Here is a 26787-nt window from a genome sequence, read left to right on the forward strand (position 1 = left end):
TCCTTTTACCTAGAATTCCTGAGTCTGTTGCTTCTTCCATTGTCACCCCATCAATAGAACCATTTAAAATGGGATGTAATCGATGTCTGGAGCCTCATTCTTTCCCTTGACCTCCATGCGGTGTCCAGAAGGCATGCCTGTTCTCATGGACATGGACTCATCTCTTTTTGCTGCAGCAAGAAGAAAGCCAGCAGAGGAGGCAGGAGCTTACAAAGAGTCGGTAGGATTTCTAGAAAAGAAGCATCCAGATCTCCATTCTCAGAAAACCCCTGGCTTGCTCTCATGTGACTGGGTCCTCAGACACCAGCAGCCTTAGATGAGACCAAGGAAAGCTGTGCAGAGTCCTGGGTCCCCAGGTTCTTGACCTCCTGAGTGACAGCTGTAGACAAGTCCTCCAGGGAATCCTTACAGCTGGTGACATCTGGACAAGGTGAACCAGATGCCAAAATGAGACATGGGAGAGAAATCCTAGACTGTTGAAAGGAATCAGTCTCTGCTATTGCTTCTGTCTCTTTGTGCCCTGCTGCTATGATGTTCATGGGGAGCTCTCATGCCAGTGGGTCTCCTCCTAATGTGTTTGTTGTTGCAGATGTCCTGGATGTTCTGGACCCCATCAGAACTCAGCCCATGCTCAGTCACGGAGGTCAGCACCTTCCTGTCCATCAGGTCATGAGACCTGAGACAGTTGAGGTAACGGCAGTTGGCCTGGGTGAAGTGCTCACAGACTTGGACTCTCTTGCATGGCTGTGGCTTCAAGCAGATCTGTTTGTGGCTGTCTCCTTTGTAGTAACTTTTGCAGGAGAAAAGCATCCCCCTGTACCAGGAAGAAGGCCGGCTCCTCTTGGTTAAGCCCAGAAAGCTCATGATTCTTCAGGACCTGGAAGCTCTGTTCCTAAAACTTGGTGTGGATATTTGCAGAGGTTTCTCTGGGATTTTGCATAATGACTCTGTCCCAGAAGTTTGAGCTTGCAGAGGCTTGGGCAATCTGTAGCATGGTCTCTGGATGCACTTGAGATTGAAGCCACAGGCTTCAGTAGTAGCTGCCACCTACAGTGTGATCCCTGCCTGATCTCCAGTCTCCAATAGGAATAAGCAGTCTTGCCCCGCAGCTCATAGAGCTCTGCCTCTGGAGCCTGATCCTACTCTGCAGTTCCTTTAAGGTCATGCAGCCCCTGTGGGTCCACAGGATCTTGGTGATGAAACAGTCTGCCCCAGGATCCCCCATGGTGCACTATGGCTGCAGCTGCTCAGGCTTGTGAGCTGGACTCTGCTTTGTGGAGAAAGGAAACTGGAAAAGGGGATAACACATGAAATGGAAATGAAGAAAATAACCAGTAAAAATTAAAAGAGTTAAAGTCATCATCTCAGGAGAATGAGTGGGAAGCCAGGTCCTTAAGCAGGCAGGTTCTCCACAACAATGCATGCTGGGTTCAAGACTGGACATGAGGTGCCCTGAGCTTGGGACTGCCAGGCTCCTACTGGGAAGAGAGCTTTCTTCTTCATTTCCGTAAGTCTCTCTAGTTTTCTTTTAAGGCTTTCATCTCATCATTGACTTTCCCAATGACCTTTTATGACAAGCCATTATGGTTAACAAGAATTAAGTAAGGGCTCATTGAGCTGTTGGTAGTTGGAGGTCTGGGGGAAGCCCTGGACAGAGAGATCTTGCCTGCCAGGGGTGGGATGTGCATGGTGGGAGGGACTAGTGGAGTGTCATTGGCCTCAGTATGCACAGGCTTGGGGCTGGTGCCTGGCTGCCTGGTGCGCCTCTGTGGCTTCTTGGCCTGGGTCCCACCGCAGATGCCCATGGTGGTTGCTGGCCAGTTGTGCTTGCTCTCCCTGTCCTCGGGGCTTCTGGCGGGGCTGACCACAGCCTTGAACATGGACAAAATGGGCCGGAAATCGGAGGATCATGGGAGCATCTTCAACTTCCCCCTCCCCAAGCACTGGCAGTTGCAGCTGGAGGACAAGCCACTGTGAGTTTCCCCACATCCAGGCAGGTGTTCTGCACCACCAGGAGAGCAAGGGCAAGCACTGCTGCCACCAGTCCCACATGCGCAAGGCCTATTTGCTGACTGGCAGGGCTTCACTTTGCTCTGCCTGGCTCTGCTTTGCCTTGCTCTGCCCTGTGGGCTCTCACTTCTTTGGCCAAAGACTGTTGAGATCCCGGCTTGCCTCACCTTTCAATAGGCACCTCTGTGAAGTGAGGAGAACCAAAGGGACAGAAGGCTGACCTGGCCCTGGAGACTTGTGTCTCCCCCTCCACCAAAGTGCTTTCCTCAGTTCTCCACTCCGGTTTTAGTTCGCAGGGATCCCAGCAGGTGGCAGGCTTTGCTGAGCCTCCCCTGTGAGAAGGGGACAGTGGTGGGACTTATGGTTGTGGGAAGTCTTTCAGGGAGATGCAGGCTTTCTCAAACTCTCCGACCATCCATCCAGTGCCCTCCCTGGTTCCCATTCCCTGTGTTTGTTGGGAAGTCACTTTTCGCTGTCCTGTGTGACTTTCCCTGCAGACTGGGCTCTCCTGCAGGAGATACTCTCACATGCTTCTTTAAAAGCCCCTGTTCCTCAGATCTAGATCAGCTGTGAAAACAGGCTTCTCCATGCCAGGGTGAGAGCTACCCCTCCCAGCTCAGAGCTGCAACACCATAGGATCCTCAGGCCCCAGTGCTGGGTGGGTCCCATGGAAGAGTTAGAGGAAAGCTTCCCTTCTGAGAAGTGACTTAACACAGAAGGTTCACAAGTGACAGTCAACCCCCAAGTATTTCTTCCAGGAGAAAGCACTCAGCTCTCCCCTTTAAACAGTTTAGGCTCCCACATGGCCCAGTTTTGTGATTGGGGAAGATTTTCTGGAGCTTAGTTGGCCAGTCAGAGTGGGGCTACATTCTTTTTTTTTTTTTCTTTATTAACTTGAGTATTTCTTATTTACATTTTGATTGTATTCTCTTTCCCCGTTTCCGGGCCAACATCCTCCTAACCCCCCCCCTCTTCTATATGGCTGTTCCCCTCCCCATCCTCCCTCCATTACCACCCTCCCCCAACAATCACATTCACTGGGGGTTCAGTCTTGGCAGGACCAAGGGCTTCCCCTTCCACTGGTGCTCTTACTAGGATATTCATTGCTACCTATGAGGTCAGAGTCCAGGGTCAGTCCATGTACAGTCTTTGGGTAGTGGCTTAGACCCTGGAAGCTCTGGTTGCTTGGCATTGTTGTTCATATGGGGTCTGGGGCCCCTTCAAGCTCTTCCAGTCCTTTCTCTGATTCCTTCAACGGGGGTCCGGTTCTCAGTTCAGTGGTTTGCTGCTGGCATTTGCCTATGTATTTGCCGTATTCTAGCTGTGTCTCTCAGGAGCGATCTACATCCGGCTCCTGTCGGCCTGCACTTCTTTGCTTCATCCTTCTTATCTATTTGGATGGCTGTATATGTATGCGCCACATGTGGGGCAGGCTCTGAATGGCTGTTCCTTCAGTCTCTGTTTTAATCTTTGCCTCTCTATTCCCTGCCAAGGGTATTCTTGTTCCACTTTTAAAGAAGGAGTGAAGCATTCGCTTTTTGGTCATCCTTCTTGATTTTCATGTGTTCTGTGCATCTAGGGTAATTCAAGCATTTGGGCTAATATCCACTTATCAATGAGTGCATACCATGTGTGTTTTTCTGTGATTGGGTTACCTCACTCCGGATGATATTTTCCAGTTCCATCCATTTGCCTATGAATTTCATAAAATCATTGTTTTTGATAGCTGAGTAATATTCCATTGTGTAGATGTACCACATTTTCTGTATCCATTCCTCTGTTGGGTTCTTTCCAGTTTCTGGCTATTATAAATAAGGCTGCTATGAACATAGTGGAGCACGTGTCTTTTTTATATGTTAGGGCATCTTTTGGGTATATGCCCAAGAGAGGTATAGCTCGGTCCTCAGGTAGTTCAATGTCCAATTTTCTGAGAAACCTCCAACTGATTTCCAGAATGGTTGTACCAGTCTGCCTCCCACCAACAATGGAGGAGTGTTCCTCCTTCTCCACATCCTGGCCAGCATTTGCTGTCACCTGAGTTTTTGATCTTAGCCATTCTCACTGCTGTGAGGTGAAATCTCAGGGTTGTTTTGATTTGCATTTCCTTTATGACTAAAGATGTTGAACATTTCTTTCAGTGTTTCTCAGCCATTCGGCATTCCTCAGCTGTGAATTCTTTGTTTGCCTCTGAACCCCATTTTTAAATAGGGTTATTTGTCTCCCTGAGGTCTAACTTCTTGAGTTCTGTGTATATTTTGGATATAAGCCCTCTATCTGTTGTAGAATTGGTAAAGATCTTTTCCCAAGCTGTTGGTGGGGCTACATTCTTAATCCATACTCATTCACACAACAGAACATCTTCCTCCCCACCCACGAGGCCTTGACTTGAACCCAGGTCCTTCCAGGACCAACAGACCTGAGAGAACAGATTGCAGCACAAGAGAGAAAAGAAGCCAGAATAGTTTAAACTGGAGAAAACCCCCATATAGGCCATTTACCAACTTTAGGGGTTGTGCATATTGTGGACTTCAGAATCTTAAGGTCAGATTTTTCTGATTACACCTTATAGGTGAAGCTGAAGTCTACTGAGGGTGGGATCATCCCAGGCAGGGAGGGGATCTGACTCTGCAGGCCTGGCCACCCTCTGCATTCTCCCAAAAATAATTTTTAGTCAGCTGTAAATCTGAAGTGAAATTTGTTTTTTGTCAACTCAAACGGTTGACATTTCAAGTCTCACACACCATGTGAGAGACACACATTTATCCACAGGGGATTTGAACTTACTTCTATAGAAATGACTGTGGGCCAACAGAGGGAAAGCATTCTTGCCTTTAGCATTCTGTCTGTATCAGAGACTACATGGACTGGCTTCCTGGACAGACATGTCCAAGCAGACAGACATTGTAATGAGGGAAAACTTAGGCAAGAAATGACCTGGGGACAGTGATTTCAGATTGTGCCTTTAGCAAGAAATCTCTGTTGTCATTAAGGCAAGCAGTCTTGGGCCTGCCAAAACTTGTCAGTATTTCAGGGCTCTTACAACTGCTCCAGGTACTTCTGAGGTGAAAGCCTTTCATTAAAAAAAAAAAGTTTATAAAGCAATATTTCTCAACCTGTGGGTGGCAACTGATTCACAGAGATTGCCTATCAGATACCTTGTACATTATGACTAATAAGAGTAGCAATATTATTTATGAAGTAGCAATGAAATAATTTTATGGAGGGGATCATCACAGTATGAAGAGCTGTATTAAAGGGTTGCAGCAGTAGGACTGTTGAGAACCACTGCCATAGAAGCTGACACATGGGAGCAGACTCCTCAGCTGAGTAGAGACCCACGACAAGGGATACTGTGTCCTACCCTAGAACCCAGAGGCAGAATCTATCCCAGGAGTCTGTGGCTCACCTTGTCTTAAATTCTCCCAGGGTCAAGAATAGCATTGATCATCACAGCAGAGTCAGCTTGCACAGCCCACATCAGGCCCATGGCTTCCCTTTACAGAGAAGGATGTGGGTCTGAGTGACAGCCAGTGAGACTGAGGGGACCCTGACACTCATTTGCTTTGAGCTGTGGTTTCTTCACCTGTAAAATGGACGTGTTTCTGCTGAATTGGGTTGTTGTGGAGATTAACAGAACACACAACCTGCTCAGTGTCTGCCTGGCCTGGACACCTGCGGGTTAAATGGAAGCTGTCGATGATGATGACGAGATTAAAAGTAGAATTTCTAGCCAGATAGTGTTAGTTGCGGGGCGCCATACAAGTGTTCTAAGCATTTTCTGATTCTAAGACCGCCTCACCTTACAACCTAAGGCTCTTGATTTAAATTTTAAAAAAAGAATAAATATAAAATACCAATATGAAAAAATCATAATCAGAAATGAGCTAATTCCTGTGAAGTCATTTAGCTTTACATTTTCTGCTTCTATTTCCAAGGCATCTAGAGTAGCACTATCCGAGATCCTAAAGCCTTCTCTTATGGTGCTACCCATTCACTCCTCTCTCCTTGAGGACTTCTCAGGTGACTTACCAGAATCAGATGGCTTTTAAGATTGTTCCCATCAGGTGCGATCTCTTTGTCCATGGGCCTTGCCCAAAGTTCCAGGGCCAACCTGTTGTTTTACAATCCAAAATTCCAGACATTAATTTTACCAATGAAGTTTCAGGAGTCAGATGCTGAAGTCAAGTAAAGCTCCCAACTGTCTTTCCTGATTCACTGACCTCCCAGAAGAAGAGCAGTCCTGTTCCCTCTGAACACGTTCTTAAAAATCCTTTAACTCAAAAACTTTCCATTGGTTTAGTTATCTAGATTTCCTTTCACGTTGTGTCTTGATCTGCTGGACCTAAGTGCACTTTTTACCTTTGTCATAAATGTGTGTGGTAGGTGAGCCATACAGTAATTAAGTCCATGTTTACATGAATAAACAACTCTTGCTTTAAATGTCTGTGCCATGGCCCTGCTATACCACACACTAGTTTTTCAGTAAATAATACATTCTTGGAGATCACAGTGTGATCAAATATTTTGTAACATGACTTAGTAACGTTCCCTCGATTTTATAAATCAATTTCTTTGACGAGGATTCTGGGTGTTGTCTGTCAGGTCTGAGTGCATCATCTTGGGAATCCCAAGGAACATCAAACTTGGGCTTTTGAAACTGTTGCATATGGCCAACCCGGAGCAAAAACCACCCAGGAATCTACTGATACTTGACACACATTAATTCACCTGCCTTTTTCATATAGTTTATGGCAAGAGGTCACCATTCTTGACCTTGTTTCATTATAAAACGTGGTACTAAATGTAAGAGTTGGGGTCAAGGAGATCACCCCACAAATCACAAAATACCCATCTCAAATAACCATGTATGGTTTATTGAATACAAAACATCCATGAATTTCAGGACAGATTTAAAAGTCCAAACCTAAGGATAATAGAATAGAAGAGAATTTAGATTTCCAGTTCACAGGTCCAGTAAGCATATTCAGTAAATCATAGCAGAAAACATCCATAAGGTAAAGGAAGAAAAGGCCATGAAGGTACAACAAGCCTACAGAATGCCAATTTAATCATACCAGAAACAATTCCTCCATTAACATAATAATTAAAACACTGAATGCACAGATCAAAGAAAGATCATTAGAAGGGGTAAGGTATAAATAACCAGTAACAAATAAGTTCAGACCTATCTGAATTACACCAGACTTCTCAACAGAGACTCCAAATGCCAGAAAATCTTGGGCAGATGTAATGCGGACCAAGGATCCTATACCCAGCATAATTCTCAATCACCATAAATGGAGAAACCAAAATATTTCATGACAAAACCAAATTTAAACAATATTTTTCTCTAAGAAAGCACAACAGAGGATTGTAGTAGGGAAACTCCAAGACAATGAGCTAAACTATACCCAAGAAAAACCAAGAAATAAATCATCTCTCAATAATTTCAAAAAATGAAGCACACAATCACCATTTCACCCATAACCAGAAAAAGAAGAGAAAGCAGCAACTATTGGTCTTTAATATCTAACCAGACCCTCTGTCACCAATCCCCCAGCTCCTAGGGAATAAACTGCCAGCCAAAGTATATACAGGGTCTATGGTTCTAGGTAACTGTGTAGAAGAGGACTGATTTAAGTGGCACCCATGTGGCGGGAGGCCATTGACTACGCTGAGGCCTGTTGCCCACCAAAAGTAGATGCTGGAGTTGTGAGGTGGGAATGGATATGTGTAGGTGGGGGAACACTGTCATATAGGCAAAGCTGAGCAGAAATGGGATGCAAGATATGATGAGGGGAGTGTGGAAAGCAGGACAACAGTTGAAATGTAAATAAATAAAATAACCAATTAATAAAAAAATAGCCAAAAATAAAATAAAAAGTGAAAAGGTAAAAGAAAACTTACAGCAAAACAAAACAAAAGAAATCCTTGTAGTGGATTGGCCTAATTCTGCTTGTATTTTAATGCTAATATGTAGAACTCAAGACTGGTTAACCTCCAAAAACTGACCCTGCTCCCAGTTAACTGTGATTATAAAGAAGCCAACAGCCAACAGCTGCACAGCAGAGAGATGGGGGAGGTCAGCTTTGAGGGCTTTGCTAGAGAGGATCATGAGGAGGGAAGAAGGAGGAAGAAGCTGCCAGAGAATAAAGGAAGAACATGTGTGATGGAGAGGAGAGAGGAAGAGGACAGCAGCCATGGTTAAGGGAGAGGAGAGCCTGGTCCTGAGGGCTGTCCAAGTGCAACAAAGAGCAGCCAAGATGCTACACAGTCAGTAAGAGTTGAGCGTTATTGTTTGGAAAGTAGATCTGATACCATGGAGGGCAGGCAGCTGCCCAGCTACTGTGCTGATTAAGGCATATGATGAATAAATTTACAAAATATGTATAACCAGTAAGGAGCTCTGTAGAGGATCCTAAAAGGAATACTTTAGTTTGAAGAGAAGGATAAAATACCAGAGGAAACAGGAAATAACGTAACAAAACTAGAACAGTCAATCAAAAGAAGCCAATAAAACCCACAAAAATTAACAAAATTAAATACATAGGTTTAAATAATATTTGCATGTCACTAAACTCAATTCCCCAGTGAACAGACATTATTTAGCCAGAAACAGGATCACCATCATGAGAGATGTAGAGGATATACTAGGGAAACAGACCTAAGACACAGGTCCCTATAGCAATTCTATGCAGTTTCTCTATCCAGCTGACAGAATAGATTTCAAACCAATCCTGTCCAGAAGATGTAAGGAAATTCATTTCATACTTTGCAATTACCAAAAGATACTACAATCTAAATATATACATATTAAACACAGCAGTCACAAATTTAAATATATAATTATCAGATAGATCTGAAATTACCCATTAGCTATAATAGTGGTTGTGATTGTTTTTAATAGTCTATTCTGACCACTTGGCAGATCACATGCAAATAAACAAAAGAGGAGGAGCAGAATTCAGTGACATCATCAGTCAAATGGACCTAACAAACTACACTGAACTATACATATATTTTCTATCAGCCTGTGGATCTGTCTCCAAAATTGACCACGGATTAGGACACAGAACAGCCCTCAGGAAAGATAAGAAAGCTGAAGTAGTGTCATGCATTCTATCTGAGCACAAAGGAATCAAACTGGTATCACACAATAGAAAGTGCAGTCAGTACACACTCTCGTGGAAGGTCAGCAACACAAACAACACACTACTGAAAGGGCCAAGGGAGAAACACATAAGTAAATTAAAATTCCTAGAAATGAGTGACAATGAAAACACAACCACCACAGATCTATGCGATACAACATAGTTTTAGGAATTATGTTGCAGTCAGCAAAGCCAGAGCAGTGGACCCATCTAATCCCTTTGTCATGCATCAGAAGTAGAGAATGTGGAGTGTGCCCTGTTGGGTTAATGCCTTGAACTGGATCACCACATTCCCAATTTCCCTTTGCAATGATAACATATTTTTGGCATTACACATTGGATGTATGCAATTTGCCTTTTGATTTCATAGGGGAATAATTAAGGGACTTCCTGGAGGGACGAAAAGCACTGTGGATAAACTGTGTAGAGACTGAAAGACTACAGGGGTTTTGGAAGCTGAGCTAACGTATTTTTATGATGATATGTTTAAGAACCTATGGGGAATTGGGAGTGGAATATGGTGATTTGAATGATAATGGCCCCCATAAACTCACATATATGAATGTTTGTTGCTGGTTAGTGGAAATATTCGGGAAGAATTATAAGATACGGATTTGTTGGAGGAGTGTATGGGATTGGGCTTTGAGGTTTCCAAATTCAACACCATCTATAGTTAACACTTTCTCTGTCTCCGACTTGCACATAAGATATAAGCTCTCAGCCAGTTCTCTAGAAACATGGTGTCCTACCTGCTGCCGTGTACCCCAGCATAATATTCATAGACTCATGATCCTTGAAACTGTAAGGTGAAATAAACTCTTTCTTCTATAAGTTCCCTTGCTCATGGTGTCTCTTCACAGCATAGAAAAGAAACTAAGATCGGAAGGAACAGTTAAGTGAAAAATTTCTCAATAATATTCTGGAAAATAAAATTCAGACATTTACCAAAAGTGTCAGGTACCGTGATCAAGCTGGCTTGACTGCAGAGGTGCAAGAATGTTTCAACAAATACAAATGAATAAATAATTCACCACAGAAAACCAAGAACAGGAAACACACGATCACTGCAGTAGAGGCAGACAATCTCTTTGGCAAAATCCCACAGTGATTAATGCAAAAGTCCTGGAGAATCTGGGATATGGAGAAGACATACCTTAACATTATAAAGGCGATATGCAAGGCCAACAGCATCCTAACTGGAGGAAATCATAATGGATTTCCACTAAAATCAGGAATAAGTCACAGATGTTCATTCTTTTCATCTAATTCAACTAGTATGTGAAGTCTTATCCAAACAATATGACAATAGAGAGATGGAAAGGCATGTTAATATGAAAGAAAGCAGTCAGAGTATTCTCATTTGCAGGCGATATGATCCATATATAAAGAACACTACGAAACCACTAGCAAACTCCTATGGCTCATGGACACATTCACTAAAATCACAGTAAAATCAATAGAACTCCTGTATACCAACAATAAATATGACGAAAGAAGCCAAGAAAACAAACCCATTCAGAATAAAAATCTTGTAATATCTAAGGAAGTAAAGACTTGTTAAAATGAAATCATTAGGAAAAATAAAAAAAAAAAACTGAAGAAACCAGAAAATGAAGAGGCCTCTCATTTTCATGTATCAGTATGATTTATATTATTATATCGAATCCTACCAGAGTCATCTACAGGTTTAAATCCATCCCATTATAATCCCAATACAGATCTTCATGGGAATGAAAAAAAAAATCTCAGAACTCACATGAAAGCACAACTGAGCAGGGCAGTCAGACACTGCTAACTAATAAGGCAGTAAAGCACTGCGGGAGGCATCACCTTTAATGATTTCACCTTCATTTTGGGGAATAGTAAAAAAGAAAAACCAGCATGTTAATATCATGAGAGCAGACACAGTGCCTAATGGAATAAAATTGAAGAGCCTGATATTGGCCTATGTTCTTATCAGCATTTGGGTTTTGAGAAAAAGGAAAACAAACAAACAAAACAAAAAACTCACAACCCCCCCTCCCACCACCACACACAAGTGCAGTTTTCAACCTGTGGGTTGCAAGCCCTTCAGGGAACAACCACATATGAGACATACTTTATACATGCTATTTACATTACAATTCAAAACAGTAGCCACCTTACATTTATGACTTAGCAATGAAATAATTTGGTAGTTGGGGCTGGTTACCACAATGTGAAGAACTGTATTCCTTGAGTTGTTCTTGGTCATAGTATTTTTCTGCAGTAACAGAAATGTGACTGATATATAAACTGGTACCGAAGTGAGTGGAGATGTTTGTGAGGAATCTCTTGATTTTTTGGAGGAGGGTGGGAGACTTTGGATTGGGAAAACTGTTGAATTATTTAAGGAGATCTTAACAGTTCTTTTAGTTTTCCACATGGGAGACATAAGTATTGTGAGTCTGTGCAAAATAGAGCCTCTCTGATGAAACTTCAAAGGATGGCAGGAACTCTATTGGTGACTGGCTTAGAAGCAATTGATATAATTTTGGCAAACAATCTGTCTCTTTTCTGCCTGTTTACTAAGAAGTGACCTGAAGATAAATAAAAAGCTAATTGACTAATTGTTTTGAGCAAACTTCAAGGGGTAGATATCCGGTGACCTTCCTCATATGGTAGGAATGTGTGTTTGTATTTTTCATTGTTAATGTAGCCAGGACTTCAGTTAATCCTGCCACATTCAGGGTCTGGACACATAGGAAACTGCAAGATCTCCCAGGATTTGGAAAATGTCCCAATTGTTGTAAGGTCCCCAAAACATGTTGTCACCCCACACACATTGGGAAGCAACTTAAAGGAACATGACCCCCTCATTCTCAAGAGGAAGGGTGGGTGGGTGGTTATTTGTCTGCCGTGGGCTGTAGATGATTATTGTCAGTTAGGGGGTTGGTTGCAAGTTCTTACTGGCCATGGTCAGGGAGGAAACAGTAAATAAACAGATTAGAATCAGGAATGTCTTTCTTCCTTTCTCTTTGTCTCCTCAATTCTCTGTCTAATGTTGTGGGAAATCAGGAGAAGGGACTAAAATGACAAAATCATAGATCACTGTATCTCTATTTATACTAGAAAACAATACCAAGTCTCAAATATTTTAGGATGGCATGGATTTTTGAATGATGATAGAATTTAAAATTGTACTTGCATAAATGATTCAATTCATTTTTAAGATATAAGTATATGCAACTTATTCACAATGTGGTGTAAAATTCTAATTTTATAAAATTACTACTGCACACTGCCGTGGATAATTAAGGAATTCAAGCTAGTACTTTCCAACTATAAATAATCAGTCTTCCAGTCATGTTAGGTACTGCTTAAGTTAGGTACAGAAATAAGCTTTATTTAACTTCCTGTGTATGTTTTTAAAGTTAAGTAGGAAGTAAATCCCTTGGGAAAAAAAGCCACATTTGTCCACTGAGATAGACATTACATACAAAGGTGGTTCTCAAATCCTTTAGAGATCTGAAAAATCTGCCATTTCAGATGTCCTAATAGTTAAAGGCTTTTCACAGTGGGAGAGACCTCAACTCCTGGTAGTGTCCCCAATCTATTCTGAAAAAGATGATGGGCTCTAAAGAACCATTGGGTGAAATACTACCTACTTACCTCTACTGCTGCCAGAAAGCTGTCCAGACTGTGCAGAAGTTGCTCATGGGGAAGTCTGTGTCCCAGTTTTTGGAAAAAAAAATAGGATAGTCCTTCAAGTGACCTGCTTCAAAGGATTGTTGTCAGAGCTCCTGGCCCAGTGAGTTGAAGGTGGATGCCACAGTGACACAGGAATATTTGCTGACTGACTCCCAGGGTAGCCAACAATTTCTGTCATTTCTTTAGATTTGGAAGCTGTTTGCTCTGAATTTCCTTTTATTCAGGCAACATTTCTCCTCCTCAGATCTTGGATGGGGTTGAATATTAGATAGTTTAGTCTTAACCTTTTCTTGTTATGAGAATCAGAAAAACAAACTTGTTCACCATCGTGCAGAAATGTGACAGCCAGGAACCTGGACAGGAACAGGGTGGACATGGGAGGCTCAGAAAGCAGGGCTCTATGGACAGTCCACAGCAGTATCAAAACTCCTGCGATAACCGCTCTGGCACCATAAGTCCTGAGAGAGGATGGGGATGCCAGGAGAGTATGCGTGGTCTGCCCACTGCCTGGGACTTTTAAAAGCTTGTACCACCCCCGAGCACATAGAAGAGCTTGAGCAGAAAGAGGCCGATGCCCAGAAGCCGCTGCTGTGGTAGGAGGCAGTTATGGCGGTTGGAAGTGGGGGTAGAGGTGGAGGAGGGATGGGAGAAGACCGAGGAGTTTCCCCAAAAGACAAGAACAGACACCATCCTTACTACTCCAGAACCCACACCAATCCCACCCCACCCCTAAAATGCCCAGTCCACTGCCAAACCTCCCCATGCCAAGCATTCACAGCTTCATCCCCACTGTGCTCATTTCTTTTTTTTTTTTAACTTCTTATTTATTCTCTGTGAACCTCACATCCTGCAGCTCAACTCCATTCATCTGCCCTCCCCTCAGGTCTGCACTCCACCCTTGCATCCTGCTCTAAATCAGAGCAAAAATAATCTTCGTGTGGAAGCTGAATAAAGAAAAAGAAAAAGAAAATTTGTACGCAAAAAATGTGTCAAATTTTAAGGATGAAAGACATAAACGCTTAAATTGTTTGGAATTAATGAAAGTACATTTGGTCTCAGAAGACTTATTATGGTTAATAAATGCAAGTTATGATAGATAAGGGATACAAAGCTTAAAAAGTGATAGAAAATGATTTAGGTACAAAATTTTAGACGAATATAATTTAGATAACAAAGTACCTTCTCCAATTTTGCAAAATACGAATGGACAGAATATTGTGACAGTAATTCTTACCTGATGCATCTCATAAGTTTTCTTATTTTATCTAGCTTATTAATGTTAAATTAAAGGTATTTCTTGGAGTAAAAGCGGAAATGCTGAGGTGACCTCCCTTTGTACTAAGGTGTGTCAACTTTCAATTGTTAGTTCTGTACTGGCAGTGAGCTAAGTGCTGGCAGGATTTCTCTTGTCATTTCTATGTCCCATCATCAGCTTTGCTATTTTGTGGATGTTTGTCCTTCTCACCAGCTCAACACAAGCTAAGAGATGTATCAGGTGTTGTCTCACTGCCGATTGGATGTAATAAAGATCTGATGGCCAAGAGCTGCTTTAGGAAGTATGTGGGCAGAACTTCCGGGCATAGAGAGGGACATAGGCAGAGGCAAGCTAAAGCAGGAGATTCAAAATAGACATGGGCAGGAAGAGATATGGAACAGACCACGGCAGAGGGGTAAAGAGCTAAGCAGCAGGTGGGTCTCAATGGTAGAAGAATGGGCTTAATTTTTAGAGAAGATGAGGGACTGCCCAGTGAAAGGCCTAAGATTCAAACTATGTTCGAATTCTCCATGTCCCATTTACACCTCAGGCAACTCTGTGAAAATAGTACACAATACAGTAGTAACATGGCTTTGAGCCTGTGGTTTGGTTACTTTTGGTCACTGTTCCTCAAGACTGCAGGAGAAGGAACAACACACAGGGCAAACACATGAAAACCATGTGCAGCTTAGAGTGGAAAAGATCACTAAGAAGTTTAGTGTCACAGCAAAGTCATGTGCTGAAGAGGAGGGTGACATAGTTAAGGAGATGAATGTTATTGACGATAAGCCTCCTGCCTCTGTACTGTAGAGATGTGGAAGGTGTCCTCAAGGCAAGACTCTTACCAATTAAAGTTCCAACTTGGAAAAGGGAGCTCAATAGATTTCGTGCTCCTACAAAGCAAGTGCATAGGGAAGCTGCTGCAGTTGTCATCCAAGCAGGCAGCTGACAGGTCAGTGCACCTCATATGGCACGGAATTTGGAGGAAAAAAGATTTTAAGATTCAGGATGACATGAACAGGACCAGGCGACTCTCGCATTTATGCTTTTATTATTTGAGGCTTGAATTAGAATGATACTCATAGTCTGATGTTTTTTAGTTTTCTTTCATTATTTTATCTACATTTCCAATTTATCTCCCACTCCATGTTCCTCTACATGAGTCTCTCTTCTGTCCCCCACACCCTCTCCCTATGAGATTGCTCCTCCACCCGCCAATTCACTCCCGCCTCAGAGGCCTAAGTTCCAATATCATGGTTCATGAAGCTTCCTCAGAAACAAGGTTCTCCCGTCCCAGTGATCCCAGATAAGCTAGTCCTCTGCTACATATCTACCTGGAGACATGGGCACACCCTGATTCTTTTATTAGTTACCTTAGTTAAGGTGTCTCTTCACAGCAATAGAGCAGTGACTGACAGGCTTAAATTCACTTTGCATCCCAATTGCTGTCCTTTCTCTTGTTACTTCTCTCCCACAGTTCCTCCCCAATGTCCTCACACCATCTCCTCTGAGAGAGTAGAGGAATATCCCTCAGAGTGTGCCTCCACCAAGACACATCAAGTTTTTGTAGGGCTGGTGGACCTTCTCCCACTGAGGCCAGGGAAGACACCTGAGTTAGGGTATCAGATTTCACAGACAGGCAAACCTTTGGGGATAGCCTCGGCTCCAGTTACTTACAACAGGGTATGTAATACTGTATTAAACTTAGTAAGGTTTATTTACCTTCACCTGGCAACTCATCCTGAGAAACAGTGCTCTGGCCTGATGCTTTTGTTTTCAGCCCTATCTTCCTCTTTCTTCTGTGCTTACCACTGTAACACAGGAGAAGCTTCTAATATTAATGTTGCCAGATCTTTCCGGTCTTGGGGGATAATTCTATTCTGAGTTGTATATGGATTTAATATCTTCTTTACGTATGATGAATATATACTTCAGGAAAGGACTGCTTCCTTGTTTCTATTAAGATCTAATATGACTAAAGGATTCTGATTAATATTCCAGAATCGTAGGCCACCAGGTTGGTATGTCATCACTCACTGAAGTGAGGTGAATTTTATAACACCTTTTGGCCACCCACTTTCAATGTCATTATGTGGTATTGCCTTAGGTTCTTTTCTACATTCCCCTGCCTTTGGCTGAGTATATGTTTGAGGTCTCTCTGTGACTGTGCAAAGAAGTAAGAGCTAGGGCTGGGCCACAAAATAAGAAAGTACTTGTTCATCCAAAAACAAAAACAAAAAACAAACAAACAACCAAAAAAAGCTCTAGGGTAAAATATCGGTGCTAGTGCTGAACTGAACTGCCGGAGGTAATTTTTTTTAAAGTAAATAACTCTATCTTGGGGCTGATAATATGAATCAAATATCCTGCAACATAAGTGTGCAATGTTGCCTTCATTTTATAAATCAAGTCTGACCACCGTTTTGGTTGTTTCCAATCATGTCTGAGTGCATCATCATGGGAACCCCAAAGAAAATCAGAAATGGGTCCTTGAAGCTGATGCACAGGGCCAGTATTGACCTGAATATTACAGAGGACACCTTGATTTTTAACACAAGGGATCATTTCTCCATCCTTCTTGTCACATAATTTATGACAAGATGTCACCTTTCCTAACCTTAGCTTCTTTTCCTAAGTGCTGCTGAAGGGAAGATTTGGTGTCAAGATGTCTGGACTCAGACCACAGGAACACTGAATTCATTTAAATAGGTGTAGTTTATTGAATGCACACCAATACAGTTCAACCAGAGCAACAGCTCACAACTGTGTACTGGACATTGCTAGGCCCAGCTCATTGCAAAATCCACATGGGCTAAAGCACAAGTGCTGGAAATGCTGCTGTCTATGGGCCCTGACTCGGGTCATTTTACACATAATTGTTCCTATTTTCCTTGAATCTAATGGGTCCTATGTGAAGCTCATAGTTGGGGAACTTGTTAAGATTAACAAACCTCGTAACATACAGAACATAACAGGGTATGTGACCAGCACCACACAGTTCAATGTCAGGTTTTTTTGTTTTTTGTTAGTTTGTTGGCATCCATGATGTGGAGGCGTATTACAGAACAATAGGAAAGAGCTGGCTGCTGTGTAACAAATTTGCTGCTATTAAGGTAGGTATGGGAGCAAGACCTCAGCAGTAGCCCTTAAGATGGGAAGGAGATGATGTGTTTGATACCTGAAAGGAGCTGCCTCAGCTGTGTTTCTCTGCCTGCTCAGTGCCCATTCACCATCACTCTGTCCCTGAAGAGGAACTCAAGGTCAGCCCCCTGCTGCCTGTGAGCCAGGACTAGGCACAGAAAGGCAAGGCCACAGCACTGGTTTCAAATTCCTCAGTAATGCTGGATTTCCAATAATGTACTTGTATACACCAATACAGTGTGGTAAGTTACAATATATACTAATCATTTCTTACATAGGGCAACAGTTGATTGACTACAACTAATTCTATTTAAGAAAAGAGAAAGAAACCTGGCTCTTGTGGAAATATACAAAGAAATATCTACGATGCTGGGGAATGAATTCTGCCATGGACTGAACTCAGAATGGGGGCGGGGGTTGGAAGAAAGATGCATGGTTAAATAGCCCACCGGGTTCAAATTGTGTCAGCTTGATTTAATCTAAGGACAAAAAGTGGAGTATCTCTGATGGCTTTCTTTTAAACCCTTGAAAGGATCCCTGGGGACTGGCCTCAGTACTTCATACTTCTTGCTGGGGCAACAATGCTCAAGGAAGCTTGAGATTGTCATAGGCACAGTATTATGCTACATATACAGAGTAGATAATACTAAGATGTTCAGATGGTGATATCCAGTTATATATACTCTTAATGTGGACCTAAGGAAAGAGAGATCAAGGTCCTTACAATAGAAAGATCAGTTCCATTTTTTTCTACCATTCCAAACTGAACGACTGGTAGGGAGAGAATGGTAGATAATCGAGAATTGGTGGATGATGCTTTGAATGAAGTGTGGGTTTCTGCGCTGGTTTAAGACAGGGTCACAAGTATCCCATGTTGCCCTCTCCCTGGCTGGCCAGGTTCACTTTGAGCTCAGATAAACCTCCTTCCACTTTCCAATAGATAGGCTTACAAGAGTGGCTTCCAAGGACTGTGAGGACAGCATTAGCCTTTGACAGTTGAGGTGTGTAACCACAACTATAGTTTTAGCCACGTTTTCCCATGTCTACCAGCTATTTCAGATTGTTGCTGTTCTATGCCTGACAATCAAGGACACAGAAAAATAACCTGATAGAGAGCAAGGACATGGTGATCACATCCTTACCTCTTCTGTACGTTCTGGATGAGGTTTGTTAAAATTCCAATATTGCAAAAAGCTTTATATAGGGCCCATCACATCAAGGGTCACTGTGCACTGTTCTATCTAAAATGTCTAATCAGAACTGACCACCAGATAACACTTCCTGCAGTCCTCATATGAGAAGCTTTGGATTTTGTTTTGACTTTTCCTTTTCTCTGTCTTTCTTATTTTTTGCTATATAAGTTGAGAGAAAGATAGTTAGGGCCATGACTTTGCCCCCAAAATTTGAACTATGGATGTGATCAATCAATGTTAGTGTGTGCATTCTATAAAGTATTCATTTTTCACTATGATAGATGCTTTTGTGTTTGGTGTGGTGGCCATTTCCCAGTGTACAGGTGCTGGGACCTTGCTCTATCCACTTAATGATGTTTATAGCCTCATTTTAGACCTTTCTGTGCACCCCCTATATCTCTTTACTATTTTATTTTTCTGATAGAAGCTCATGGTATATCTTACTCAGGCCTGTGAGCAGTGCTCCTTTGGCGACATTGGTGCACAGAGGAGAACCCCACCACCAGCATGAGGTTCCATTCACTGGTGGCTCCAATATGGCACTTTCCTCTGCCAACTGGTCTCCACACTTTTCCTAGCACCATAAAGACTTCAACTCTTTCTCCTAAGGAATATTCTGGCAATTGTCCATTGCTAAGCACATGACTTCATGAGTGTTCCCCTAACACACACCCATGTTGTAAACTACCATGCAGACTATTTCTTGATGTGATTTAAAGCACCTGTACATAATGAGACAGGAGAACTTTTGACTGCATATTCAAGCTGGTATGAAATCTCAGGAAGTTTTAATGGCTAACATTGTTGAATGAGGATAATTTGAGTTAGGATGAGACATTTTGGGGCAAGATATCGAAGGAAACATTCATTTAGATGCATAGGAATTACTAAGGTTTTTTTATAATCAAACCTTGAAGAAAATTTGGCTTTGGAAGCAGGAGATGCTCAGTGACTCTGCCCCAGGAAAGGCTCCTGGAAAGGGCACCTCTGCTTATGCTCAGTACAGGGAGATTATTAGCAGGAAGGCAAAGTCTGCTCCCCATGACATCTGCTATCCCTTCTTGGACATTCTATTGTCTCCTAGAGAGTTCTGGCATCCTCTGTGATGTCACCACTGTTGTAGTGACAACCAGTGCCCTAGTTTCTCTCAGTCTGAGTCTGGCAGTTACAAGCTAAGACATGTTTTCCCGTCTTCGCAAGCGTTTTTGGAGGGGGAACGTCGATTGTGGACAGACTAGAGTGAAGGAATCTGGCCTTTCGTCTCAAAGTAATGATGAACAGAGACAGCACTTCTGGGGAATGTTTAGTAAGTTCTGGGCAGTATATTTTGAGCTCCCTGTCAGGGGGGCTGCAGGCTTAAGCTGACCTTTCTAGCAATGGGCCACAACAACTGGAGCATCTGAAAAGGAATTGAATTTTCATGAATATCACAATTCCTGAAAGTCAGGATTTCAGAACTTTAGTTTCCCCAACCCCACAGGGAGTATATGGTAAGGCCAATGCTATTATCCTGTGAATTTCTGGCCTTTACTTTTACAGTGAATTTGTTAGGTTACATTGATATAATAACATGATCAGGAGTCATGGAGGGTCCACCTTTTCTGAGTTTAGACAGGGCAGCAATGTATTTCACTCTCATTGCTTCTTTAAATACAGTGGACACCTGACAGTAAGAACAGGGAGAGAATTGTGCTCCAGGCAATAACCTTATGTTCTTAGACCTCCTCTGATTTCTTCTAACTGGCAGGGTCATCGTTAGCTTTATATATTAGAGGTTGTGTGTTACACACATTTTTCTAAAATACCAAAACTGTTTGGAACATGTGGACCAAGATTCAGCCTGTAACCTATTGGAACTTCTGGGGCATTTGTTATTTCATATAAGGGAATTGATAAGTCTGTTGAACATGTCCTTCCTGGAAATGTGTTTTAAATCCAAAGTTGTTGGCCTAGAGTATCAGGGTAGGACATCTGAGTGTCTCCAATCACTCAAGTCTTGTGGATGGTGAATTTATCATCTGAGTTCTGAAGCCACAGGGGTTAGGGTCCTGAAACCAAGCTGTACCCTGTTCAGCTGATGATAATCCTGGAGAAGCCATCTCCGTGTTCCATGTAAGCACCTGATGTCCGGAATAGGGAACACCTGGCTGCTTACATCTCTTGGTCTCTATAGAGTAGTGGGAGAACTGAGATCCACTGAGGATGCCTCTTAAGGATAGACCAATCGCCTAGCAATGACACTGGGTTCCAGGCTTGTTCTCCTGTTTAGGCCTCACTGTGGTCTATGTACACTCTATGCATTCTCCCCATGCAGGTTCACTTGTGTTCTTCTACCTACAGATGCTGGGAGAGAAACATCTTCCCCTGAAACTGCCCCAAGCGAGAATCAGGCCAAGAAGGAAAAAGAGAGGCTGATTAAAGAGCTGCAGCTCATTACCAAGGAGAGAAATGACCTGAGAGATCGCCTGAGGTTTCTGACAGAGAGATCCATGAAGAACAGGTATGAATCGCTCCAAATGCTCTTGTTTCATTCCTGGGACTGCAAGGTCACCTTCATCTTATCCTATTAAGGTTTTGGTTCTAGAAAGCTGGGCCTCCCTAACCACCCTGTGCTAAACCTCACCTCCCATATAGAGGAGATTCAGAATCTGACCCTTCCTGAGGAGCGAGATGGAAAATGGACTCATCTGCTTCCATTTATTGAAAAGCAGAACTTGTGGTCTGAATGAAGAATTCGGGGATAAAGTCAGGGAAAGTGAGTGTCTAGTGTGCGTTTGCAAAGCCCTTGACGGATGGTGGCTTTGCAAGATTGTAATTGCAGTGAGTTTATGGTGAGTCTCTGTACTTGCTAGGCAGGGGACTGAGTGCTGGAAGATCCAGGCAGCAGCCTGAGGGGCCTGGTCCCAAACTGTTCATCTCAATGCTTGTCTAGAAGGTCTAAGGTTCAGGCCTGTTTGTTATTTTCTGTGTGTCTTGCCCTCTGAGACAGCAATGGTGGATGCATTTCTCCTGGTTTTCACAGTACCCTCTGTTTCCATATTTCTCTTTCTCTTTCTCTGAGTCTGTTTTTACATTTCTCTTTTTTGTGGGTATTTCTCAGTCTGTGAGTCTGTATGTGCATACATCCAAATGCATATGGACAACTTTTATATGTTTATATTTCCCTCCACACTTGGAATCTAGGGGTCTATGTCTTGGCCTGAGTATTTACCTGTAACACTTTCATGGTCATGTGAATGCTTTGTTCTGGGAGCCCCACTGTCAACAGCAGAGTTCTTTGCCTATGTGACCACGATTGTCTGTTTATTTGAATTCCTTGTGCAGATTTTAATTTTGTGTTGATATAAGGTCTGTTATCAAAACAGGAGAAAAGAAATCACCGGTTTCTGGCTGTGTTGGGTGGGGGAGCATGGAGAGGTGTGGCCTAGGCTCTTGATAGCTTAACTGGCTTGACTTCAGATTTCCTCTTGATTGAACAAAGGGAGCCAGGGAGCCCTCCATCTGGATGCTGAGATTCTGGTGTCCTGGACAAACAAAAACAAGTTTCTGAAGCTGAAGAAGATCCCAATATGTACAATTCAGAAGGTGTCCTTCCAGGGCTGGTGTAGTACAGGACCCACCCTGAGTTCATATATTCCTAAATGCCGATGTTCATTGGATTCTATCATTTGGGGCCAGGCCACACTTCAGGCCAAATCCATATTATGAAGACCTGGAGAGAATGGAGGAGGCGGTCATGTCAATTCTGCACAACTTAGAGATGGAGAACACTGAGATCCATGAGAACAACCATGAGCTGAAGATGGAGATGACCTTCTCTAGGCAAGTCCTGGTCAGAAAGGCTGTCACCTGTGGAATGGCCATTTATGACTTCTTTGTTCTGGATTGGACAGTCTTCAGCTCTGGTTCTATCTCTTGTGCTGTTTGCACATCAGTGTGCCAGGGTCATTAGGACTCAGTTTTCAGTTCCATAAAAGACTGTTACTCATCCCAGGATTGTCTAGGCATCTTCAGAAGGCTCTAGATAGAACAGCACTGATTGAAGTCAGCAGGTTATTAGGCTGACCTGGACCTATGGTGTCATACCAGGTTTTACAAAACTCAGTGTGTGGACCACATGGTTAGCATGACCTTCTCTTGGTTCTACTGACCTCCTTTGAGGGTGTTGGCCCACTACTAATTGATGTTGCCCCCCTGCATTGGGCTTTCATGCATAGTTGTATATCCATGTTCTTTTTGAGAGATGCGGACACTAATGTGTGCTCAGGCAAAACATACAATTTATTCTTCCCGGAATTTACTCTTTGTGGTTTGTGCAGCAGCCTTATATGTATCGAAATGAATTCTATTAAGTCTTCATGGGTATCTGGGTCCTGGTGGAGTTAGTGGCACTCGGGAGTGGGAATGGGAGAAAGGGGCAGCATGATCTTACTATGCAGACTGTATTTCCAGAAACCTGCTCAGCCAGCTCCTGATGGAGAACACATGTAGGAAGAAATTGGTCCCACTGAAGCACGAGAGCAAGGAGGTGCATCTTGATTGTGCACTGAACCAGAAATATTTGGTTGACTTCAACAAGAAAGATAAAGACCAGCAACGTCCAGACCCAGCGTCATCTGGCAGGGATGAGCAGCTGTGTTAGCTTAAAAATATCTGATAATGTTTGCCAATTTGATACATCTTTGCTCTCTCCTACCACCTTTCTAATTTACACTCACAACCAGCCAACCACCTCATGTAATGGAATTGTTCATTGCTCTGCCTATGCACAAGTATTCTGGGAAGCCAACCACTTTTCAGAAACTGAATTATTTTGCAAATATATTTGTCTGCTCTTTTTGAAGCTGCAGTATAGAAATGGTGACAGATTAATAACATACCTCATTATTGCATATCCATGTGATAGATTGGATGCTATGTAGAGTTTTGAACAAGTTCTTGGTTCTTTAACAAATAACACTCTGTGGTCATGTGACTTCTTGTGTAGGAAGCACTTTTGCGGGATAAGAACAAAGCGCAAATGTCAAATTAGTACTTGTCATTGGCTTTAACCTTGGTGACATATGGACATCTCCTTTCTTCCGGCAACCCAATGAGGTCTCTTCCCATTGCCCTGTTCTTGGTTTGCACTGGTATAAGTCTGGGTCCCAGATTGGCAGCCCACATTACTTTGAGGCTCTCTGGAGATTTTGCCCTTCCCAAAGAGTTAGCAACAATGATATCAGTTAAAAGGTCCATGTCGACTGTCCAATAGAACTGAGGTGGTAGAAGGCAGCCTTCTGACAGCTGCCTTGCATTTCACCACCATATCAGTGTCTGAAAAACTGCCTTCCTCTCCCAGGTCTCAGAAAGTGCAAGAGAGCTGGAATTGTACACACACCAGTAAGAGAGCTTCCTGAAGAATAAGTTGCTTTCTCAGGAGTCCCTGATGACAAACATCCTGAATGGCAACAAAATTTTTGGATGAGTATTCTTCCTCAGAGTTAATTTGTCATTGCTTAGAGACCCTAAATTTATATAACACTAAGCCAGCCTGACTGATTGAGGTCTTACTTTCTTCTCAGAAAACAGCACTTGAGAGACAACTTGGGGGCCCTCCTTTCATTATGTGTGCAAGAGGAGAAACAGGAATACATCTGTGCTTCTAAATGTTCGTTAAGAATGTGCTGTTTAGAAATATTTTTGTTATGATTTTAATTGAAATTTTCTTTTTGTTGTTTCATATTTATATGTTCTTGTTACTGTTTTTATCTTTTCAAAAATTTTTAATATTTTAATTTATTCGTTTTAATCCTGTTTTGTTGTAAAAATGAATTCCTTATGAATAACAATTGAATTCTATCTCTTGACTCTTAAGACCATCATTCTTATTCAAGGGTTCTGTCCCCTCCTGTGGACTTAGAACTGACAGGTGGAGATGGATCTCTGCATGTTCCATGGATCCTGGGATAATAAGTGAATTCAAAGTCACCGAGGGGTACCCAGTGTGACAGTGTCTTTTGTGTGGATAATGTGGCTGTTTCTCGGACACACTTTATGAAGTAATCACTGACATGCTTTACCCAATTGTTAGGGTCCATGTGGTTCTTCTGAGAGAGCAGCAGATGCTCTATCCTGTGAGTCATCACCACAGCTCCTGCAGGTGCTTTTGTCCTTCCACATCATGTACTGTATTAGGTGGACAGGATCACCTCCAATCAAATAGAGAGATCTCAGGAGATGTGTATTCACAGGAAATTTACTGAGCTGTGCATGCTCAATGTGTTAGCTTGCCAGCCATCCCTACAGGGCTCTGGTGTTCCCACTGCTCATTGTGGGTCAGGATCATCCTCCAGCACCACTTAGTGTCCATATTAGAGCAGATCTTTCACATATTATCAATGATGACCATATGTATTCTGCACATCTGACAAAATACAGAATAGAAATTAGCTTCCTGTTGGGCAGATTGGCATAATGATTGTTTTGATTGTTAGCATGAAAATTATTTTAATCTAAGCAGTTTAGGCAGGAACTTCAAGAGCATCCATAGTGAATGCAGCCTACAGCTGTGAACACATGTTTCTGTTGGAGAGCAGGCCTGTGGAAGCCCAGAACCTAGGTGGGACAGTTCAAGCTACCCTTTTCCATGGCCAATCTGGGAACGTATTGAGATTGTATTTTCCAGGTGACAGATTTCCAATTTATGGAATTGAACTAACTTACTGAAAGTGCAGTTGACTCAGAGAGTTAAAGTACAGAAGGAATAATCCAGAATGCCCACAAAAGCTTGCTGTCACCCCAGGGCTTTTAAAAGCTCAGCAGCTAGGGAAGCAATGTAGTATTTGGTTATTCTCATGCTTAGGTCTAGTCATTCATTATAAGCTGACCATGACACAAAAAGAGTCATCTGTGTCACAATAGAAACTAGTTGTAACTAGATCCACCCCACACTATCACATCACTACCATATTTGAGGTTCTCAGTTACTATCTAAGACCCTGGAAGAGGCCTGGGTCTTGCTACACAAACTCATAATTTATGTCTTCATGACACTGTGTGCTTTGTTCTGTTGATGCTACCATTGGCATACAATACCTTGGATACTTTGTGCTGACATCTGTGACCTGAGACAATAGTTCATGTCATCCTAACCTGAATAAACTGTCCTTAAAGTACAATGTGGTATGAGGGGCCTTCTTTTCCTATGAGATTGCAAAACATTTCCAGTCTTCAGTCAAGTCTGTCAGCCATTGTCAGTGCCTGTCTTGAGATGTCCAACTTTTCAGCTGAGAGTCTTCATCCAGGCTGCTCTGTAACTTTGTAGAAGATTAATAGGGTTCCTGTCCTAGGATTTAATTCAGTGTGACTGTACTTGCCGAACATGCTCAAAGCCCTGTGATCCACCCTAGCCCTCTGTGCTTTAGAGAAAGAAAATAAAGAACCACATTGCACTTGAAGTTTCTCCTCCAACAGAAGGAGAGCCTGCACAGGGCCTTTAAGTAACTCTAAGCCCCAGCTTCCCCACAACTCCCTCCATCAATTCCATTATTGTTGTGTTTTCATTACTGCTCACTTTCTTTCTTGTGTGCAAAGAATGTGCACCATGTCAGTAAAGCGTGTGTGTGTGTGTGTGTGTGTGTGTGTGTGTGTGTGTGTGTGTGTGTAGTCCCTAGTGAAAACTGTCGAGGTGCATGCAGACTCATGCTACTGCTGTCCCATGGCACCTTGCAGGGAACACTGAAATCGTGGGCTACTTTAATACAACCTAAACCAGGTGTGCATGGTTTTCAGTAAGATTTTGACATCACCGCTACAGAGAGCAGAAAAAGCTTCAGTAGTTACATGGATGTGATCAATCAGTGTTAGTGTGTGCATTCAATAAAATATCCGTTTTTTACTAAGTTAGATGCTTCTGTGTTTTGTGGGGTGACCCATTGTCAATGTCTAGTGAATTGGGGGCCCTGGGTACAGTATACCTCCAGGACAAGGGGGAGCACAGCAAAGGCAGAAGCAACTACACACAGTTGCAAGCTTTATTAATCCCTATATACCTGGGAATATGAATAACTACAATTTTCATTTTGTCAAGATACCATAAGATCATTATTCCCAGGATACCAGGAACAACTGAGGGAAGACTAAACAAAGAAATACGGATAAACAAAGGCTTCTTCTCAAAATATTCATAAAACAAGTCACCTCCCTTATTATAATCAAAATGTACTCACCATTACCTAGAGAGCATTAGAACCACTTCCAGAGAAACAGGACATAGCAGAACATAGCTTAAGGCCAAGTGAGAAAACATTTTCTTCTCCAGGGTGGCATTCCAGCCCCTACTTGAATCTGTCACCAGGCCTTTCTTGACCCTGCCTGGGAGCTGCAT

At 42.6% G+C, this 26787-nt stretch overlaps 3 protein-coding genes across 6 annotated transcripts in view; 2 read left to right on the plus strand and 1 right to left on the minus strand.

The window, feature by feature from the left end:
- LOC147998897 (disks large homolog 5-like) overlaps positions 1–13422 on the minus strand; it is a 41022-nt gene extending 27600 nt beyond the window's left edge. The window contains exons 1-2 of the mRNA XM_087595873.1: positions 12792–13422; positions 6040–6121 (exon numbers count right to left, since the gene is read on the minus strand). The gene's annotated coding sequence lies outside the window, so the exon portion shown is untranslated. The remainder of the gene's footprint in view (positions 1–6039; positions 6122–12791) is intronic.
- The window catches only part of Speer4cl5 (spermatogenesis associated glutamate (E)-rich protein 4C like 5), a 39847-nt gene extending 15981 nt beyond the window's left edge, over positions 1–23866 (plus strand). For both annotated transcript variants that reach the window (NM_001394752.2, NM_001394753.2), the window contains 1 exon segment: positions 23761–23866. In NM_001394752.2, the coding sequence (NP_001381681.2) occupies positions 23761–23825 (65 nt within the window). In that variant the 3' untranslated portion in view covers positions 23826–23866.
- Positions 19544–26787, plus strand: part of LOC147998898 (disks large homolog 5-like) — a 72463-nt gene continuing 65219 nt past the window's right edge. Inside the window, exon 1 of one of the 3 annotated variants that reach the window (XM_087595779.1) lies at positions 19544–19725. In XM_087595779.1, the coding sequence (XP_087451905.1) occupies positions 19599–19725 (127 nt within the window). In that variant the 5' untranslated portion in view covers positions 19544–19598. Of the gene's footprint in view, positions 19726–21876; positions 22005–26787 lie in introns of those variants that run through there. The other 2 variants (XM_087595782.1, XM_087595781.1) reach the window with 2 other exon arrangements.

The sequence above is a fragment of the Rattus norvegicus genome, chromosome 19 (genome assembly GCF_021556685.1).
Source record: "Rattus norvegicus strain SHRSP/BbbUtx chromosome 19, alternate assembly SHRSP_T2T, whole genome shotgun sequence".
In the NCBI taxonomy this organism is placed as follows: domain Eukaryota; kingdom Metazoa; phylum Chordata; class Mammalia; order Rodentia; family Muridae; genus Rattus; species Rattus norvegicus.